Raw genomic sequence first — 22,082 nt, forward strand, 5'->3', positions numbered from 1 at the left:
GTCGTTCGCCGATGCTCGTCCTCAGGACGCCGCTGCCTGGCGGCTGAGCATCTTGACTTGCCAAGGGAGAGTTAGGGCGCTGTGCATTTCGGCACAGCCCCGGGTTTGTCCAAAGGGCGTTCGCAGGATAAATTCTGCATCTTGTAGATTCGGAATCCGGGCTGGATGTAGGGGCACAACACAGCGCAATGAAATGAGCGGGAATCGTTTGTAAGCGCCCCTATGAAACCTTTTTCCGAATTGTTTAGCCATTAACAACCGATATTACAATGAAAAGCCTATTTACTATTTTTTCTTATCCAAAAACACATTTCTAGAGTGTGCAAACACTAACCGATATGCGGCGAGCGCGCGGCGGCATCCGCCTGTGTTTCGCTGAATGTAAGCGATGCCTGCGAACCATCAGCGTCCATCCCGCCGCGTCTACTCGTTCCCGGCGAAGTTCGTCACGATAGTTCGCTCCATGTATCCAGCGGTTTATACTCATAGCCACTCGCCATCGCCCCTAGCCGTGATCCGCGTCCCGCACGCGGTGCCGCCGACTGACCTCAGCAGCCGACGTCACGCACGACCACAGCCGTCCCCACCTCAGGCCACCTTGACAAGCGCAGATGGAGCATGTTATTTACTCTCAGATGGCAAACTTTTTAGTATCCAATAACCTCTTTCACCCAGCTCGACATGGCTTCCGTAAAGGTCTTTCATGTGACACCCAACTAGCTTTATTTTTTCATGATCTAAGCTCTAACCTCGACTTGAACGTACCTGTAGATGCTATTTTCTGAGGCTTTGAAAAGGCATTTGACAAAGTTCCACACCAACGGCTACTCCTAAAACTTTCCCGTCTCAAGATTAATCCATTTGTACTAGACTGGATACGTAGCTTCCTCACTAACCGACAACAGTTTGTATTTGCTAACACACAGTCATCTAAAAGATCTTCTGTCCTTTCGGGCGTACCACAAGGCACAGTTCTCGGACCACTACTCTTTCTAATTTACATTAATGATCTTCCTACTGAGATCTAACATTCGATTGTTCGCAGACGATTGTGTAGTTTATCGACGCATAACTAACACTTCAGACATGCATTTGCTTCAAGATGACCTAAAACGCATTGAATTATGGTGTAACAAATGGTTGATGTCTTAAAATACTAAAAAAACCTCGCTAGTTTCTTTCCATCGCAGACAGCATCACCAATCAGGGAAATACACCATATACGGCACCGAAATCTCATCCGTAGACTCGTATAAATACCTCGGCATAACCTTTTCAACTACCCTAAATTGGTCACATCATGTCATTATGTCATCATGTCACCCTCGGTTTTCTCCGCTGGAATCTAAGACTTGCTCCCCCATCAGTAAAATTGTTAGCTTATGTTACATATGTCCGCCCTAAGTTAGAATATGCATGCTCTGTCTGGGATCCTCATCAACATAACCTATCTAATACACTGGAATCAATTCAAAACCCTGCAGCCCGGTTTATCTACTCTGAATATTCTTATCATGCAAGCGTGTCTGAACTAAAATCCCGTGCCGGTCTTACTAATCTAGAATCGCGACGTCTTATTTCTAGACTGTGTCTTTTTCACAAATTCTATCATTCACCACTCCACATTTCAGCTATATTACCAGCTCATCGTCAGTCCAGCCGCATTAACCACAGCAAAGCAGTGTATCCTCCCCCGGCGCAGACTACCTCTCATCTACGATCATTTTTTGTGAAAACCGCCAGGGACTGGAATGGTCTGTCTGACGACATCACGCACCACTCCGACACTCATCACTTCAAGGCTGCTCTCGAATCACTGTTTTGTTGAAGCCCATCCCTCATGTAATACCCCATCTCTGGTGCCTTTGAGGTATAATAAATAAATAAATAAATAAATAAATAAATAAATAAATAAATAAATAAATAAATAAATAAATGTGACCGCCTGGGCGGCGGTGGACGCTGTGGCTGTCGGCAACTCAGCGCATGCACAGGCGGCTTCCCCCTGCGCTTTCCGCGACGAAAGCTCCTTCATTTCGCGCTGCGCTCCGCGCTCGCTTTCATATTTCGCGGTGCTCGTTCGCAGTGGCGTAGCTAGGTCGTCTGGCACACGGGGCCCATAGGTCTTCTGTCACTGCCCCCCGCCAGGTGTAGTCGTGGAAGGCGAGGATATCGACAATTTTCGGGTTTCAGCACCACAACAGCGGCCTTGGATACCGCTCCCGTCCCCCGGGTTTCCCTCTCCTTCGCTTTCTTTCCCAGAGCTCGCCAATGCAACAGGTACACACGCTGTTTTTTCTGCGCCAAATAACTCGGGGTACTGCACTGATACCTTGTGATAAGTGCATGTGTACATCTTCTGTCAGGCTGAAAGGCTTGGCAGCCAATACAAATGCGGCATCGTGGAAAATATGGCTCACGTTACAAGTAACAAAAAATAACTTTATAAAGTTTCAAGTACCAATTTTAGCGGCAATATCACATTTGCAAAATTGAAGCCCGACTTTCATATCTTGCCTAACTGCAACTACACAAAAATCGTCGTAGTTACTATGGCACGCAGTATTTTGGCTGTGGGCAGCCGTCAACAAAAATGAAAATAAAGTTTTGTATCAGTGACGCTGATCTCCCTACCCTATTAGAAAAACGGAAAACGCCACCTGCCTCCCCGCTGCGTGGGCGTCAATGCTATGACATTTACGAGTTCTCTTCATTCTGATCAATAAAGCCTTGTTTTTATTTGCTGCTATACGGACAAACGTGATTATCCGAGCTGCGGTACCACCACAAGATTGGGAACAGAATAGAGCACGCTTCGCGTCGACTCTTGGCGTCACCATAAAAAAAAAGAAAGAAAAGGGCCGCGATTAAGCCCGTGTCAGCGAAAGCTTGCACTACTGTTGGTCTGCACTCCCAATGGAGAGGATTGAGGGATCAACATCACTGGTCCACTATTTCATAGGTCGAGTCATCGCCAAACTCTTCGGCCGCACCGAGTCTGAAGACGATCCAGAGAGTCGCATTCGCGACTTTTGACGGCCGCACTTATGCAACGTCGCTCTCAACGAACGCTTCGCGTTAAACGCGAGCGCCTGGCGCGCTGGTTGCCCTCTTGCTGCTGTCTCTGTTCGCTGCGCGTTCTGAACAGAAGAGGGACGCAAGAGCCTTACAACGCCTGGCTGTATGTTTAGCGACGCCTGCTCCCACCATGGACGCATGGCACCGAGCGCACCCCACATTAAAGGTTCCGCTAAGGCGAACAGTTTAGCGACAGCTTTGCGAATTAAATTTTTTAGCCCGCACATTCGTGCAATTATTTCGTGGGTTGTTCATAGAGCTGCAGCCTACAATTCTGCGGCGCAACGCATCGGGTACATGAGCTCGGGCTACTGGATACCGGAGCATTCTTTGCCATTTGCGCCCAGCCAAGCCTGGGGAAAGAGGGCTGTCTTCAGACGTATATGACACCCCCGCCTCCCCCACTGGCCCCTTGCACCCGCGGCCCACGTTACACATGCAATCAGATTACACAAGCTTCGGTGACAACCGAACCAACACTAACAGTCGAGAATATTTGAATACGTGCGTTCGCATCCCGCGCCGAGCGATAACATTTGTTAGACCAGGGAAAGCGCTCATGCGAGAAAGACAAGTAGAGGTGTCAACAGTGGCGTAGCCAGCTCGTCTGGTACCGGGGGCCCATAGGTCTTCTGTCACTCCCCCCCCCCCCCCCGCTGGCCCCTTGCACCCGGGGCCCACGGCACCCCCCCCCCCCCCCCTGCTGCTACGCCACTGCGCGTCAATATATATTCAAATTTTCACAGGAACCAGGATAGACATGCTGATGCTGACCTTAGTCCGTGCGTTTATTATTTATTTTATGCTTTTATTGATGAGGCACCTATATGAATTCCCAGCGCGCGCGCCAGATTGAGGTTCAAATAGGCTCGAACGCATTTACCTCAATCAAGCGAGAGCTAACGACATGCTACTTCTGGCAGGCCTTTTAGCGAAGGTTGGCCTCAGCACTGGCCCCAGTCGCCGAGCCTCATTCTCTGCGTAGGCGACCTTGAAAGTACGATGTCTGCACACCTCACGTCTTCGGCCTACTGCGACGTATTTCTCTACTGCCTGGATGTTCGTGACGGTGCTCTGGGTGCAGCGCAACCGCTGCTGCGGCTGCTGGGTGGCTCGTTGTCTTCGGAAACGGCCTGGTTCAGGCACTGGGCGGCCGTGTTCGTGTACCCCGACGGCAAGGCGCTCTTCTGCGACGCAAACCCGGAGCCAGGCAGCGGCTTCCTCGTGGGTGCCGCAGCCTGGAGGACCACGCGACAGCTCGCGCTCATGGATGTGCCCAAGGTGCGTATATCTTGGCTCGCCCCTCATGAGGCAAGAACTGTTGCTTGCGCAGTACTTTCACGTAATGAGATACAATACATTATTTGCAAGACATACTATCTTTGATCGTAAAGTGTCTAATCTGTTATATCAAAGCACCGACTTGGCCGGATCTCGCCAGTCCTTCCTGAAGATGATGATTAATAATAGAGTTTAATGGAAAAAGAGTACAATGACCATAGGAGGCAAAACAACAATGAGCTCACGGTAAAGATAATAAACTTATCATTGGTGTCCGAAAGAGGGATAAATCCAAGAGTCTATGGCACCATGTAAGAATAAGAGAGAAAGCGAGAAATATTTATTTACAGAAAGGCAGAGAGGTTGGCCTGAGTTATCTCTGACCTGGTACTCTCCACGTGGGAAAAGGAACGGGGAGGGAAAGGGCTGATGAATGGTGATGAGGGTATGAGAAAGAAATGCGTATATACAAGTTCGCAGAGTGGTCGCATCTCTAAAGCCGTGCGTCCTGTGTTCTCGCCGCTCTTGCGTGGCAGCGATGGACCGCACGTAAGTCACTTCGCTCGCTGCTGCTGCCACGCTTCCTCAGACCAGCGTTTTGAAAGCGAGTATACGCGTTTATCGAGTGTCATGTGTTCATGATTGCTAGTGCGTGCTGACATCATGCTTGTTCATTCAGTTAGTAAGTGAATGTTTCGAAGTTTATACGACCGGTGGAACTACTGTCCTTGCTTCGTATAGCCGTGAACAAGTTTGCTATTGCAATCGGTGCTTCGCCTTGCGGTTGAAAGTGCGACTTTTGTTCATATGTTGCTAAACTGCAGAGAAAAGATTGCGCAGGTAAATTGTTTTATTTGTTTTTTGTATATTACATTTCTTTTGTACTTTCGAGGGGTTGGGCGGGTAAGGGGGATTTTAAAATCTGTGGTATTATAGACAATTTATTGCGTTTTCGTGATACTAACGATCGGTCAATTTATAGCAACGCTGCCATCTAACCTTTGAGAAAAACACAGCTACGGACTTCACTGTAGTACTTAGGGTCATTTTCTTCTGCCAATTTTGAGAAATGGTTCCCACCCAACTGAACTTCAAGTTCATATGTCAATAAAGTTGACATCTGAAACTGATCTGCAGACGATCACATAAATATACACTGTGGGGATCAAGGTGCCTACATGTGCCTCGTTCCCCTAGCTCGTGCGTTGCGCTTAGCTCGATATCCGGGAACCGCCGCCGTAACGGCAACATTGCGGCCACGGCGAGCGCGCCGGAGCTAATTTCCCCAATTTTCCCGCGCAAATCCTGCTTCTCCCTCCCGGGTCGAATCACCGCGCTAGCAAGTGTCACCTGGACGCGCCCTGATTGGCCTGCCGAGTGTACCCCATGTGCCTTATCGGAGCCACTCCGCTTAGGTGCTGGCACAAACTTGCTCGCCGGCCTCCCTTCGTCACGAGCGCCTTTCTCGGATAAATTCACCGCGTAGCGCGAGCTCGCTCGCTGGCCCTGCTTTGTCCCGTACGCAGTTGGATGTCCGGTGCGCCGCAGCGGAGCCTCCCTGCCTCGCTGTTGTTGCAAACCCGCTCCCTGGCCTCTCCTTGTCTCGAGCGCAGCTTGGTAGGCAATGTCGACCGCGAGCCTCCCGGCTCAATCGACAATGTCGCCGCACTTTCCGACTACCGCTTGCCTCGTGCGCAGCTGAGCGATATTTTCGACGCGCGTGAGCCACCCCGCTCCGCCGTCGATCCATTCGCCCGTGGTGTGAGGCCTTATGCACCTGCCGGAGCGCCAATTCAGCTCTCCTCTGTGCTGTTTCTAGCCCCTCAGGGTCTGGCGTGCATTTGGGAGAACAGGAGCTGGGTGGCCCTTCTCAGACTCGCGCGCCTAGTCCGGAGCAAACGCCGCTGCACACCGCAGCCGCACAGCTTCTCCAAGTCCTGATGGAAGCGGCGCACTCGTAGCCTAGTGGTCTGAAGTCCAGTCCCCTCAGCCAGGCATGCCAAGCGGCCTACGGGTACCTCTTCCGGACTACGGCAGTTATTCGGATTGCATGAGTGCTACGGACTATCTCGAGGCACTACACCGCTATCAATAGGCAATGCGGCTGGACGACAGCTTGATGCTAGGTACTGTATTGCCCGTCGCGCTAACAGCCCACGCAGTACGGTGGTACCGACTTGTCGGACACCAAGCTCGTTCGATGGAGGAGTTTAAGACACTTTTCCGCAGCGAATTCCTCCCTACTGACTATGAGCGCCGCATGCGTCGCGGTATAGAGCTTCGCACCCAACACCCCGACGAATCTCTGCTCGAGTACGTCAGGGCTATGCAGGAGCTCTATGTTCTTGCTGACCCTTTGGCATCTGAAGCCGAGAAGGTGGAGCGGGCCATTCATCATGCCCATCCAACCTTCGCTGCTTACCTTCAGACCGCCCGTTAACGTGACCGAAACAATAGGCCACCGATGCGAAGCGGGTTCAGGACGACATACTGGCAGCGAGAGCCTACCGCCCGCCGCCCGCCGCCAGCGCCGTCTGCCTCTCTCGAGCCTCGTTGTGCGTGGGCTGGTGGTGACACGTCACCCTGTAACTCTCCTAAATACGAGGCAGCTGCGGCCATGAGACAACACCAAGATGCACGTTACCTTTCTGACCGCACTCTAGAACCGTACTCGCACGCTCGCGCACGTTGTTCTTCCCCGCACGGCCAACGAGAACGCGAACGCCGTGCCCTTGTGCACGAGGGGAAATACGATCGCGGTGCCTCTATGGTTAATGAATGGAAGCTAGCTAGCGCCCAAGACGCGCCCAGGCCCCCTCACTCGGACCGAGGCGTTGTCTGCTATTGTTGTCATGAATTCGGCCATATTGCCCGAACATGCAAAGAGCACCGCCCAACGCAAGAGCCTCCTCGCACGTCGGAAAACGACGTGAGCTGCCGGTGAGTTCCCCCTCGCTGGTGACGACAGCAGGAGCGCATGGTAGTCAAACGCCACCTCTGGCTTCAATGGCGTGTCGCACTGGAACTCACTCTTCCCCCACGCCGGCGTCTTTTATCGCCCTTACGATGGCTGGTCGACAGTTTGTGGCACTGCTGGATAGCGGGGCTTCGGTCTCACTGTTCGGCGACGAGGTCATGGCTCCTTCGCGCCGGAGTTCTGTCCGCATTAGAGCCTGAGATACCGCCTTCCACCTCGCCAGTGGCATCGCTACCTCGCGTGGCTCTCTGCCGTTGTGCGCTGAGAGAATCGCGTGTCCCTTCAGCGCTTTGTGCATTTTCCGGGTCTTTCCATGCCCTCGATACTCGAACGCGACTTCCTCGCACGCACGAGTATCATGATTGACATCGCAAGCGGAGGTTACAGGGCAGGCCCTCCTGACCCCCTGCACCCGTGGCATCCGGCGGCCACTCAGAAGCCGGATGCCACGCGAGAGCAGGAGGAGAGGGGACTTAGCGTGCCCCTTGGCCGGCACAGCGGAAAACGGCCGGTGCGAGCCACTTTCTCACGAGCATTGCGCTGCTACGGCGGTCAAGGTGCCGGCTACCCCAGCGACCACCCCGTTAAGCAGCAGCTCGGACCGCTCACTGCCGCCTTTGTATGACAGCTTGTCGGTGTATGAGAAGGCACTCTTGTCGTCGCTGCGGCCTCGTTTCAGCGCGATGTACACTGAACGGCCGGCTTGCACCTCTCTTGCGCGACATCGGATCAACACAGGCGACGCACAGCCGTGGAAATGCAATCCTCGTCCGGTTAGTGTGGCCAAGAGGGAGGCAATCGACCAGGCATTGGATGAGCTTATTGAGACCGGCATTGTCCAACGCTCAAACATTTCCTCGAATTTACCGGTGGCAATGGTCCCCAATAGAGGCGGCTCTTATTCACTCTGTGTAGACTACCGCCGGCTGAACGAGCGCACGAGAAAGGATAATTACCCTGTGCCTAACCTGGACTTAATCGTGGCTAATCTAGGCGATACGTGCTACTTCACCACCCTGGCCGCAGCTACCTGCAGGCTCAGATAGAGCCGGCTGAGGCGAAGGAAACTGCATTCACCTCTCACCGAGGCCTTCACCAGTTTCAATGTTATGCCATTTGGCTGCTCTGGAGCTATAGCAACGTCCCTGAGATTGATTTACCGCATTCTGGATTTACCGCATTTACATCTTAGTTGAAATCAAGAAAAAGAAATGGACATGGACAGGACATGTAATGAGGAGGGAAGATAAGCGATGGTCATTAAGGGTTACGGACTGGATTCCATGGGAATGGAAGCGTAGGAGGGGGCGGCAGAAAGTTAGGTGGGCGGATGAGATTAAGAAGTTTGCAGGGGCAACATGGCCACAATTAGTACTTGACCGGGGTACTTGGGGAAGTATGGGCGAGGCCTTTGCCCTGCAGTGGGTGTAACCAGGCTGATGATGATGAAGTGGCGCTATGCGCTGACATACCTCGATGACGTCGTCATCTTCTCTTGGACGTTTGAGGAGCACTCCGCCATCTGGAGGACGTCCTCGAAAGGGTGCGTGCCGCCTGGTTGAATCTAAACCCGAAGAAAGTCCAAATTGCTGAGACTTGTATTTCCCTATAGGCCTTTACAATCGACAGGGGTCGTTTTCTGCCGTGCGAAGAGAAGGCGCGAGCTATCCTCGAATACCCAACGCCGGCGAACATTCAGGGCCTTAGGTTCTTTTTTGGAAACGTAGAACTACTACAAACCGTTCATCCCGAATTGTACCGCTCTCCAAGCGCCCTTGACCGCACTGCTGAAAATGTCGGCATGATGGAGCTCAGGGCCTGAGCAGGAGGGTGCCTTTCATGCACTATCCCGAGCTCTAGTGGACACAGCCGAACTGAAGCTGCCTGACCTCAACAGGGAGTTGTCCAACAGTTCATTGTTTAAGCTAACACGAGTGACCTGGGCCTTGGAGCTGTACTGCTTCAGGAGCACGACAGCGTTCTCCGACCAGTCGCCATTGCCAGCCGGTCGCCATTGACCGCCGAGCGCAACTACAGCGTGACCGAAAGGAAGTGTCTTGCTATAATTTTTTGCTCCACGGAAGTTCGACTGCTACGTAGACGGAGTGCCGTTTGTGGTGGAGATGGACCACATGGCACTCACCTCGCTTGAGCGCTTGCGCGAGCCCTCAGGCCGCCTCGCGCGCTGGGCATTGACACTGCGGTGGTACAACTTTGTTGTGCGCTACCGAAAAGGGAGTTCGAATGTGGTGGCTGAAGTTCTGTACCACGCCCCCGTTTCGGCGTCTGACCCTTTGGTCCGTCACTCTCATGAGCATTTGCACCAAGTAGAGACCGGAGCCTGTGTCTGCAATGACTTGAACGGCGCGACTCCCGATGGTGAAGCGATCCCCAAATCGCCAGCATCGGGAGAGTGCGTTTACCTGGTTGACCCCGTTACTTCTTCGGGTATCGTCTTCAGCAGGCAAGAACTACTTAAGGCACAGCAGTGCGATCCATTTTGTCGACAAATCGTTGACGGGCTCAAAGAGGAGCGGGGCGGCAAAGCCATCAGGCACACACGGACAGCTGCTATTGCTGCTGGCACAGAGTGCGACGCAGCTGGTACGGTTGCTGGCAAGTTCGATACGTACCTGCTTGACGCCGATGGAGTTTTCCTGCCCTATGTTCCATCTGCGAAGGCTCCCCAGGAGTCTTTTAGGTGGTGATGTCCCGTAGTCTAAGGAAAACCACCTTGAGCTATTTGTACGACTTGCGGTTGGCCGGACATGCGAGTAGCCTTAGGACTTTCCAAAAGATGTGCCGCTCTGATAACTGGCAAGGCCTGAAGCGTGATGCTCTTCACTATGCCCGCTGGAGCCGCGTGTGCCAATGCGTGATGCCTCGCGCAGGCAAACCCCCCGGGCTCATGCAGCCAATCTGACAGCCGCTACCATGGTATGTCGTGGCCTGTGACGATACGGGACCTTTTCCCAGACGATGGCGAGGCTACGTTTTCCTCGTGGCTATCACAGATCGCTTCACGAAATGGGCTGAACTTTTTCTCTTCGGAAGTTAACGGCACGCGCACTCAGAAACAAGTTGACCGAGATCTTTAACCACTTCGGCTTCTCGGCGAAGCTGATAACACACAACGCGTCCTACTTGACGGCCAAGGTGTTTGTGGATGCGTGTGCTGCCTTTGACATTAAGCACCGCAACAGAACCACATATCATCCACAGGCAAAACCGACAGAGCGGATTAACCGCAACCGCAAGCCCTTGCTCGCGATCTTCACCCAGCAACACAGGGATTGGGATGCCTGTCTTAATCAGATAGGCTTCTCTTTGGGGTCCACGGTGAATCGTTCGAGTGGGTACACACCCGCTTTCCTCAACTTCGGGAGAGAGCTGCCAAACCCTGTGCACAGCGTTCTGCGGACCGGCAGCAGGGCATGCGTCACGGAAGCTGGCTTTTCCGGCTACGCGGCGGAACTGCGCTCACGCATGGACGCGGCCCTTGGCCTGGCCCGTTCCAACCTGGAAAAAGCGCGTGCTTGCAAGAAAGCCCAATGCAACCGTGCTCACAGGGACGTGCACTACGGTGTCGGCGTTCTCGTCCCGAGACGCACCCATGTCTTGAGTGACGCTGCCAAAGGCATCTGTGCCTCCCTGTCGGCCAATTGGTCGGGCCCGAACCGAAATTGGTCGAGCCCAAAATTTCCCCTCTCGTATACAAGCTGACTGGCTCCCAAGGGAGACCAGTCGGTGGTCGTCCAGTTCACATCTCGGACCTCATACCTTTCGTTGCCAGAAGCAGCGACTGGGGAGAAGGGCAAGCGGTCAACGAACCGCAGGCAAACTGTGACATGGCTGGCCCCAAGCCACGCCACCGGTAGAACCTGAGGAAACGCACCTAGACAGCTTTTCTCCCACCATATCCTAAGCGGACTTCGTTCCCTACCAGGCAGGTGAACAAAGAAATGCCGCTACAGTGCAAGGGCGCACATCGAAGCGGTGACAGACCCTTGTGGCCTAGTAATCACTCTTATGTGTTGCCCAAGACTCAGCCTGGCAAACGCCCCTTCTTGGGCAACAGCCGGTCGGGCACCTTTCTGGCAAGTCGGCTATGCCGGTAGGCTTTCCTGCCTTTTCCCCAGCTTCGTCGAGTCTTCTTGCTACGGCTGGTTGCTCTGTGCCGCTAGTCTTGCTGAGAACGAGGCCGCTGTCTCTGGTCATTTCGCTGTGACAGACGCCTACTTTGGAGGGGCACGAACTTGTGCAGCCTTGCCTCCTGCTGCCTCGGCCGCTGCTCACTCCGGCTGGTGCTCCCAGTTAAGCGCTAGCGCCTGGCTGAGGGCGGTTTCTCCGGCTGCTGTTGCTATAGCCTGGCCGCCAGTCATCCCGGATGGCGTTCCTGTCAACACGAAATTCGGGGTGCCCACTGATTTTAGTGCTGGCCGCTGCGCCAAAATGGCAGCCACGCCTCCCAGGCAGCTCCTGCCCGGCAGACCTGAAGCGTTGCTGGCTGACCGACGGTGCTGCCCCACCCCGTCCTTCCTTGGCTGGCAATCCTTCCTCATGGCTGTGGGCCCTTCCTGGGGTGTGGAACTTTTGTGACCAAGGCTGCCCCCCCCCTGGCTTCGTATCAACAGAAGCGACACCTTCGCCTCTTCGACTGCTGTGGCACCTTCTCCCTGACGATGACGGCGACACCCTCTTGCACTTTGCCGTGTTGGCTTAGCCCAGTTTGGCTGAGTCAACCTTTCCACTTGGCCTCGGTCAGCTTCCTTTGCAGGCTAGCCTCGGTCTTTAGGAGGGGAGAATGTGGGGATCGAGGTGCCTTCCCGCGCCTCGTTCCCCTAGCTTTTGTGTTGTGCTTAGGTCGATCGGTGGGAACCGCCGCCATAACGGCAACATGGCGGACACGGCGAGAGTACCGTAGCAAATTTCCCCCGAAAACCGTGCTTCTCCCTCCCGGGGTCGAATCACCGCGCGAGCAAGTGTCACCGGGACGCGCCGTGATTCACATCGTGAGTGGCGGCCCCCGGGCGCCCTCTCCACACGAGCTTTCTTCCGGTGAGCGCTTCATTGCCGCGTCAGATGCTCACAGGCCCACAACGAGTCCGCTGCATAGGACCTTTGCTGCCGCGACTCCTCGTTGTCGGGATAGGTGTACCGCTTACCGGTTAGCCCTAGCGCAGTGGGCGCGCGTACTCTATCGGTCTTGCGGTGACGCTTTGCCGGTAAGCGCCATGACTGTCGCACTGTACTGTATCCTTGTTGAATAAACCCGCGTTTTTTTGCCGGTCTGAGTCTGGAGCTTTCTCTGCGCCGTGTCGGAGCGTCGACGAACCCTTCCGTAGCGCCTTTGCGCGTTGGGGAGTGGAAGAGCGTCGTGCCCTTTCCTGACCGTCGCTCGTAGGGTGAGCCTTCCGTAAGTGCATCTCCACAACACCTGGAGTGTTCGAGCCAGTACTGTAGGATGACACCTCATTTCAACAATGGCCATTGTACAGCTCACCACTCCGTGCTAAGCGACGCCGTTCTCCTGAAGGAAAGCAAGCAGTAGATCACCTATGGTCCGTACCTGAAGCGTATCAGCAAGGTAGCTATCCAGGACACACTGCCAACAGTTTTACACCCACACAGACCCTGCAGGGAATCAAAGTTCCAGAAGTAATGGCAGGATATTACGGAATAGAACAATTTTAAAACAGGAATGTTGTGTACGAAAGCTTGTCCCCTGTAATTCTTGAAGGACAGGTCGTCCATCGTGGACCTCCATGTTCAAAAACATGATTTATATTGCACGAACGTTTTGGGATTTCTCTAGCATGAAAACAAAAAGAAAAGAAACGATGCACACTCCTCTTTGTAACTAGCGTCAATATATAGCCGCTGACACTTTTAAAAACAATTTTTTATACAACCTTGCTATGGCATGTTACACAATCATTTATGGAAGCATGTTACCGCATGTCGGTACTAAGTTAACAGCTTCTTCTTTTACACTCCTATCACACCATATTTGCAGGTGTCTCTCGGCAGGCATCGCGTGACCCCGGACGCTGTGTCCGCGGTACTGAAATCGATGTGCGACAGCGGCCACTACCATCTAACCAACAACAACTGCCAGGAGTGGGTGCTTGAACTGCTTCGCCGGCTAGACATCAAGATACCAGAGGACTCACCACCAGCGGCGCGCAGGGTTGTGAGAGAGGCAGCAGGGCCGCTAGCATTGTTTGGTGCGTCGTTGCTGAGTGGTGCCCTCCTGCTCGCCGGCCTCTTGGGCTCCAGTGGCGCAAGAAGGCGCCATGCACAGCTGTGACTGAGAAGGTTTTCACAATGCCTAAAGTCTTTATTCACTAATGATGCATGCCCGCCAAGACAAAGCTCACCCGCTGTGTAGCCCCATGAAGCCGAAATGCTTCTGCTATTTTATCCTCGAAGTTTGCAGAAGTAGCTGCCTGCAAAATTACCAAAAAGTTTCGTTGCGGTGGTGCGTTGCCACATGGCTCCTGGCGCACACTCTGTTGACAAGAATTGTGAGTTGCTAGCATCAGATGCCTTCTAAAGTATGACTCGACTGACCTGCATGGGCAAATGATAAAAGTTCGGCAGGTGTTACACTTTCGTCGCACGAGAAGACGAAAGCCAGCTGGACATTTGTTAATACATGAAGTTATACAATCGTGGTTTAGAGTTCTTTGTAAGACATATTGTTAAGGCTCTTGGCGCACACTGTTTTGACAGAAATTGTGAGTTGCCAGCATTAGATGTCTTTTATAGTATGACTCCAATGATCTGCCATGGGCAAATAATAAACGTTCGGCAGGTGTTACACTTTTGTAGCATAAGTGTTCAATCGGGGCTAGACTTCATGAAAGACATACGAGCTGCAATGTGAAGTACGTGTAGCACTAAGGCGCAGTGGCACGTGCTTCTTCCGCAGTGACATACTTGGGCGGACGTTCTCGCGATACGCAAGAGCGTGCACACTCCTACATCGCTTTCCCACGCTACGATTGCTTAGTGGCTACGGTGTTAAGCTACTAAGCACGAGGTAGCGCGATCAAATCCCGGCCACGGCGGCCGCCTTTCGATTGGGGCAAAATGCGACAACCGCTGTGTGCTTAGATTTAGGTGCACGTTAATGAACCCTACGTATAACAAATTACCGGAGTCCCCCACTACGGCGTGCCTCATAATCAAATAGTAGTTTGATTTCCCTAAAAAAAAAAAACCCTAATTTCAATTTTCCATCGCTAGCCGCCGACAACCAGCGCTATCGCCGAGCCGTCTGTGACTTGATGCGCAGAGCGCTCTTTTCTGCACATAAATACCTGGCGTGACAGCAATTGTTAAACGTATTCCGCAGGCACTTAAGACTGCTTAAGAGTGCGAATTCCAAAGCATTACACGATTTGCAGACCTCGCAACGTCATCAACGCGCCCATGTTCTACACCCATAACGTGGCGCAACCATCTCCGCACCATCACGTGCGCCGCCCAATGACACACACTAGTCAGCAAAATGGCTGTCACCTGACGTGTGCATTCAGGCACGCACTAGGCGCACCTTTAGGGAGCCATATTCGTGGAGCAGCCGTGGCGTCAAAGAAGTGTGCTCGTCTTGCAGCCCGGGGGCCCGGGTTCGATTCCCACGCAGTCCGAAATGGGCCGATTATTCTTTCCGAAGCATATTAACGTATTTGTAGGAACGTACCTACAACGTACCTAACGTGTTTGTAGGAAAGTACGTATTGTAGGAACGTCACGGCAGTTTCGCCGATGTCCCCACCAACACAAACCCCTAAGCCTTTAGCCTTAACATGTGAATGACTTACACGTACATAGCCTTTGAATTTATTTCGCCACAATCGCTAACATTGTTAAGACACACACATACCTTAGTATATGTGATGGCCCTGTGCGCATTTGCCATGGAGGACTTGAGTATAGAATGATATGCTATCATTTACACTCAAAAATAGGACAAGCGAAGGTCCATTGACTACTGCGAAAATCCAAACGACCATTGACTACTGCTTAATGTCGCAGGGGAAGTATAGCAAGCTCGCAATAATTGAAATAGACGAAGAGGGGACGTTCAGCCTCGGAAGTGATCATAAGGGTATTAGTCTACAGCTGGGAGCCCTGCTCAAAAGAGAAATGCAGGGAAGTCAAAAAGAGTACGCAAAATAAAATGACGAACAAATAGCGCAAATAGCGGCAGGCATAGAGGAAGCAATAGAGAAACATCCCATGGAAAAGTGGGATCATAATCAGCTAGAACTACTCATTAGTACTAAAATAAAAGAAGTAAAAGGTGTAAAACGCTGGAGAGGAAGGAGGAAGCCACGAAGTTCGTGTAATAGGAAAATTAGGGAGGCCATCGAACAGCGATGTTCGGCATCACAGGAACACAGAAAAGCAAGCAGGGCGCAGTTATCTAAGAGGAAATAGGCCAAAAATGGGAATCTCATCGACAAATGAAACAGCAAGTGCAGGTCCTCGTCCAGGCTAAAATAAAGCTGTCCTCTGATCACTGGCTGGCTGAAGTTCGCGATGCAACTAAAGGGGGTGAAGAAAATTCTGGAACGATATAAGCTGGCTGGCTAAAGCGAATCACAGAAAGCAGGAACAGATTCACGATGCCGAGAGAAAGTGTTTAGAGGGAGGTGACACTGTGAACTACATCAGTTTATTTATAATTGAGTCATTTAGGAAAGACGATAGGGTAATTGCCCCAAATGAGCGAGCAACACAGGATAGCACAATAGAAAACACCGTAGAACTGACCGATTTTAACTGGAAAAAGGCGAAAGGAAATGTTCCAAAATGCACGTCCGCAGGGATAGGCAAAATTCCAATCAAGTTAGTTAATGAACTTGGCCCAAGAAGCAAGGAAACGCTGATAAAAGCATTGGAGGCAGTCATAACAAATAAGCAAATTCCGCACAGCTGGGAACAGAATAAAATGAATTTCATTGATATAGGGAAAGGCGATAAGACGAACTTGAAATCTATCCGACCAATTACGATAACATTAGTTATATATAAGCTGAAGATGGAGGTGGTGCAATTAAAAAATGTAGTCATGGGTAGAAAGTAATAAAATACTCGGAGAACTTCAGAACGAGTTCAGAAGTGGTTGGTGCTTAGATGATAGCTTGTTCGTGCTTACCCAGTCCACAGAAATGGTTAAGGCGGAAAATAAACCTCTGTATTTAGCCTTCCTGAACATAAGCGGTGCATACCACAACATGTACAGGGTACTCCTGTGGAACATATTAAAAGGTGAAGGTATCGGTCATGAAGTAATTGGTTTCCTACAGGAAATATATCGAGAAAATAATGCTGAAATAACATGGGAAGTAATTAGGAGTACGACAACTGTCGAGGTATACAAAGGATTAAGCAAGGTTTTCTACTATCACTGCGGCTGTTCATGCTTTATATTGTAAGTATGGAAAGAAGGCTACAAGGAAGCAATACAAGGTATAATCTGCCGTACAGATTAAGCGGAAAGGTTCTTGAGCAATGACTATCAGATTTAATGTATGCGGACGATATTGTACTGTTAGCAGATAGCCAGGAAGATTTGCAAACATTGGTTAATTATTGTGGAGACGAAGGACACAGTCTAGGTTTCAGTTTCAGCGCAGCTAAGTCCGGTGGGATGTTTTTCAACAATACAACTCTTCAGGAGCTTACAATGCAAGGCAATGAAATACTCCGAGTGGCCGAATACAAATATCTCGTGGTATGGATAAACAAAGGGCAGATCTACACGGAAAAGCACGAACAGTCTCTCATAGCAAAAGGGCGAACACATGCCGGGATAATGGGATAGGGCATTGTGGGGGTACAACAGGTATGAAGTACTGAGCGGTATTTGGAAAGGAATAACTGTGCCGGGGCTTACTTTCGGGAATGCAGTCCTGTGCTTAAGGGCAGAAGTTAAGCTGAGACTAGAAGTAAATCAGAGAGCTGTTGGAAGATTAACACTAGGTGCACACGAGAAAACCCCAAAGGAGGTAGTACAGGCGGATATCGGCTGGGCATCGTTCGAAGCACGGGAAGCTCAGAGTAAAATCCTATACGAAAAATGCCTGAGTAAATTGAACGATAACAGGTAGGCAGCTCAGGTATTTAAATACCTATACAGAAAGAGCATTGACTCACACTGGCGGAAAAGACCTATGAAGCTAACCAGTAAGTATGCCAACCACGAGGACGGAGAAAGACAGAGCATTAAACGACAGGTTAAGAACGCGGAAGGTAAAAATTGGATAAATTCAACGGAAAAGAAGCATAGTGTTGAACTATATCGATATTGGAAACAGCAGGTCAGGAAGGAAGCGTTTTATGATAACTCAAGAGGCAGTGCCCTACTCTTTGAAGCTAGGTCAGGATGTCTTAGAACGCGCAGCTATAAAAAGAAATTTAACGAAGAAGACACATGTACTGTGTATGGTAAATCTGTAGAAACGATAGAACACCTTATACCAAAATGTGATGGCATCCATCCCGATGTCGATGCGGGCACAGTCGCGCTTTCTGAGGCCCTAGGGTATACAGATGTGAATAAATGTGCGGTGGAAATTAGCAAAAAGCGATAGGAAGATTCGTGGCTCAAAAGCAGAGAGGTGACAAAAGTTTAAAAGTGTAGGAAGACGTATCTTAATAAAACAGCGAATTTTAATAACTTACAACGCAGTTAAACAGAAATAAAAAGCTGAGCATGTTGGCAACTGCCAAAACCCCGTTTCAAAGGGGACGCTCTTACCATCCATCCATCCATGCACTTGACTTGAGCTTTTGGGGCGGCTGGACGTGCTTCTTAGGGCTCCGTGGCAGCAACAAAATTATGTTTTTGTGCATGCTTTGAGTTTTCTTCTGTTTTCGTGTGCGCGGTTGTGTTTCGTGTACATTTTGTTTTGCTGGGTAATCAGAGCGTCCTTTCGCACCACGTACTTCAACACGGGCAACCGGGTGGGAGGTTGTCTTTATAGTCTTTAAATAGTAGCTTGGAAGGGGCAAGAATAATAACTATTAGTGGTTTTACTGTGTGTGTGTTAGTAGGAAAGTGAGAGCGGGACCGCCATGTTGAACACGTGCGAAAACGTGTCACACCTTAAGTCTGTGCTGCATTGATTGCTTACTTTGCGATATCTTGAAGATTTGGATCCTGTGCGTATCGGTTTTTGCTAGAAGGCACGTGCTCTGCATAATTAAAATATTATAGTATTATAGTATTTGCAGTAGAAAAAACTGGACAATACATGGGAAGAAAGCCGGGCAAGCGGGAAATGTGCGCGGGGTCCCTCAAGGAAGATGAGGGGATGGATGAGAATGGAGAGGGAATCGAGTCAATCTGCACACACTGTGATGTTGAGGCGAGGTTGAAGAAAATGGAGGCTTTCCAGGAAGTCAAACAGCTTGAGGGACTCAAGAATGAGCTATATAGGGAGCGTGATGCACGGAAGGTGTTGGAAAAAAGAGTTGAAGCAGCCGAGGAAAAGTTGAACAGGGCCGCCATTGTCTACGAGAATGGTCGTTGCAATGGAACGCAGTCCCCTGACGTGACAGGAGAGGGAGTGCCAGCAAAGTAAGAGGAATGCGGGCTACGTGGTAAGAGGTTAACTGGAAAGAGCGGCGCCTACCTTAAGGCCGCCACGTGTAAAAAAGCAGGAGCGCATGGATCAATGACCCTTGTCAAGTCCGAATCACGCGGAAAATGACAAAGGGAAGCAGGGAGAGGTAGGAGAGAGTGAAATGGCGATTATCGCGGCAGACTCAAACCTGGGTAGGTGCTCAGAAGCAATTGTGGAGAGGGTGAAAGGCGATAAAACAGTGGCGGTAGGGACATTTCCGAGGCGGACGCTAGGTTCTGTCATGGAGCGAGCAAAAGCCAAGTTCGCGAAAAATACCTACGTGCACAACCTTGTCTTAGTGACAGGTGGGCTAAGTGACGTCCTAAACAGGAAAGGGACAGGACTAGCCCAGTACTTGGCGAAGGGGTGGACGACTTGCGTGAGCTGTCCCCTCAGGTGCAGATCCAGGTGTGCACGGTGCCGGAGGTGTCTGTACGTGAGAGTCACGTACAAAGCGCCGTAGTGACTGCTAATGAGGCGATATGGAAAATGAGCCGAGAGAAAGGCTTCGAGGTTGTCGAAGTAAACAGGGAAGTGAGAAGGTGTGGTGATTTTCAACGAGACGGGATCCACTTAAATTACAGGTTTGCACAAGAAGTCGCTGGCGACTTGCAGGTCGCGCTGTTGCTTTTATTGGGGGCCCACTGGCGTTCAGGAGGCCTAAGTGGGAAGTAATGGAAAAGGTTCTCTAAGGGAACCTCAGCATAGCATCGGCGTCAAGACCATCAAGAGCAAGTCGGCTCCGGGCCCCGACAACGTGACCAACAAGATGCTCCGGAACCTGGACGACCAGGCAACGGGCCGCTTGATGGACTACATCAACGAGTGCAGGCATAACGATGGGATACCCGACGAATGGAAGAGGTCCGACGTGATCCTCATCCCCAAGCCGGGTAAATCCTTAGAAATACAGAACATGCGGCCGGTCTCTCTCACTTCCTGCGTTGGTAAAGTGATGAAGTACGCTCGCCTGTGTAGAGCTAACGGCTACCTGGAGTCAAACGACCTGTACCACAGCAACACGATTGGCTTCAGAAGAGAACTCTCTACCCATGACGCCATGATACAACTCACGGAGCAAGTCATACACACCACGGAGAGGGGATTGAGGGCAATACTTGTACTTGATCTAAAGAATTCATTCGACAGGGTCAAGTGGCCATCCTCGACAGAGTCACGCAACTCGGCCTGGGAGAACAAACGTATAATTATATCTGAAATTCCCTTATGGGAAGAACAGACAGAATCAGACTGGACGAGGAGGAAAGCATTCAGGTGGACATCAGCAGCGCTGGCACACCGCAAGGGTCCGTCGGGTCAGCGATGCTCTTCAACCTCGTCATCATCGGACTACCGGAAAGATTGGAGCGAATAGAAGGCGTTAATCACACCGTTTAAAGACATTACGATTTGGACCACGAAGGATGCAAGTGAGGGCGATATGGAGAAGAGACTTGAAGGGGCGATGCAGGTAATCGGAAATTATCTGGAGGGCACCGGACTAGAATGCTCGCCGGAGAATTCGGAACTGCTGCTTTACCGCCCAGGAGGCTAGGTGAACCGTCCAGAGACGTAGGCGAACTACACAAAGTGGGAATCACACTAACCGCGAGAAAAGGCACGAAGGTACGTGTGGTCCAAAAGATCAGAGTCCTGGGTCGCTGGATCGAAGCCAGGGGAACAAACGCGGAAACTAAAACGCGCCTGGAAAAACAAGTCACAGCGACCGCTCTGCTAATACAGAAAGTCTGCAACAACAGGAGGGGCATTAATGAAAGAAAATTCGTACGGCTCGTTCAGGCCTCCAGGATCAGCCACGTAGCGTACGTGGCGGCATTCGTCCACTGGAACAAGGCTGAGAAAGACAAGATACTATCGGGGTAGATAAACACGCTGGAGGAAATCGCGGAAGCACAGAGGATAGCGCAACTCGAAAGACACTCCGGAACTAAAGCGGGCAGAAAAATCATGGAAAAGATCGGCAGAAACTACTACGAAATGAACGGCTCCAAGACGCAGATTAACCCAGACGTCCCAGCCGCAATAAACGCGCAAGGTATCCCGAAGAACATGCACCCCGTGCACAATAACGGCAGAAGAAAATGTTGCACGAAAACCATTCTCAAAAGCCACGGCGCGCGGGAAGGGGTGCACTTCGTAGACGCTGCCTGGTACCCCCGAAACCGGGACGACAATCGTGGTGTCGGCGCTGACAAAGGTAACTCCCTCTTCGCAATAGCGGCCGTATGCACGAAAGGAAAGACCGTGACTGCGGGCACCGTAAGGACCAGATCGTTGGAGGCAGCGAAAGAAACGGCAACCGCATTGGCTGTAATTAACGGTCAGCTACAAGACAGAACTATAATCGGCGACTCCAAGACGGCTAATAGGAACTTCACAAAGGGCTGGGTCTTCACCGAGGCGGCCGAAATCCTGAGCCGCGGAGCAGAAGAGCACAAGAACGGCAAAATCACACCGAAATACCTCAAATGAATCTCGGCACATATGGGAGAAGTAACCACAAATGCCCCTCCCAACCTCAACGAGAAGGCCCACGGAGCCGCGCACCAACTAACCCACCGCGGCTCGGACAGTGCCGGCCCAACACCCCGCAACCCCCGGGCAAGGGGGAAGGACTGCGGCGGAGGCGATGGAGAACACGGAGGAGGCGGCGACGACGAACTAGCAATAAAAGACGACAGGGACAGACTAGCCACGTACCACGACATACTGACACACTATACGAAACAAAAAGCAGCATGACCACAACCCCCCAAACAACTCGACAGGTCTCAAGAAACAGATTCGTGAAGGTTGCGAACCAGGACGTTCCGAAACCCAGTACATTCAAACAGAGTAAATTCAACACAATACCCAGACGTGAGCAGCAAGCTCTGCAAGCACGAACACGCAGGCATGGCACACATCTCATGGAAGTGTACAAAGATCCAATCAATATATAATAGCGGACAACATAAAACCGAACCCTCTCGAGGAGCGATGGCTAAGCGCACTGACTAGCTCGGAAATACACGACCAACTATCGGCTATGCACCGGGCCCGGACAGCGGTGGAAAGGCTATGCCTAACCGCACATAATGCCC

The 22,082-nt window shown here is 51.4% G+C and overlaps 1 protein-coding gene across 1 annotated transcript; it reads left to right on the plus strand.

Moving 5' to 3' along the window:
- Nucleotides 1-4,080: 4,080 nt before the first annotated feature.
- On the plus strand, nucleotides 4,081-14,161 carry LOC140216614 (uncharacterized). Its single transcript, XM_072286992.1, has 2 exons — nucleotides 4,081-4,359; nucleotides 13,353-14,161. Exons 1-2 carry the CDS (start codon nucleotides 4,081-4,083, stop codon nucleotides 13,644-13,646), a joined length of 573 nt encoding a protein of 190 aa, XP_072143093.1. The 3' UTR covers nucleotides 13,647-14,161.
- Nucleotides 14,162-22,082: the final 7,921 nt, after the last annotated feature.

This window comes from Dermacentor andersoni, chromosome 3 (genome assembly GCF_023375885.2).
Source record: "Dermacentor andersoni chromosome 3, qqDerAnde1_hic_scaffold, whole genome shotgun sequence".
In the NCBI taxonomy this organism is placed as follows: domain Eukaryota; kingdom Metazoa; phylum Arthropoda; class Arachnida; order Ixodida; family Ixodidae; genus Dermacentor; species Dermacentor andersoni.

Excerpts from the sequence above, each read along its gene's own strand:
- LOC140216614 (XM_072286992.1), top strand. The coding sequence starts at position 4,081 with ATGTCTGCACACCTCACGTCTTCGGCCTACTGCGACGTATTTCTCTAC. Across the intron at positions 4,360-13,352 it reads CGCTCATGGATGTGCCCAAG|GTGTCTCTCGGCAGGCATCG; the intron begins GTGCGTATATCT and ends CCATATTTGCAG.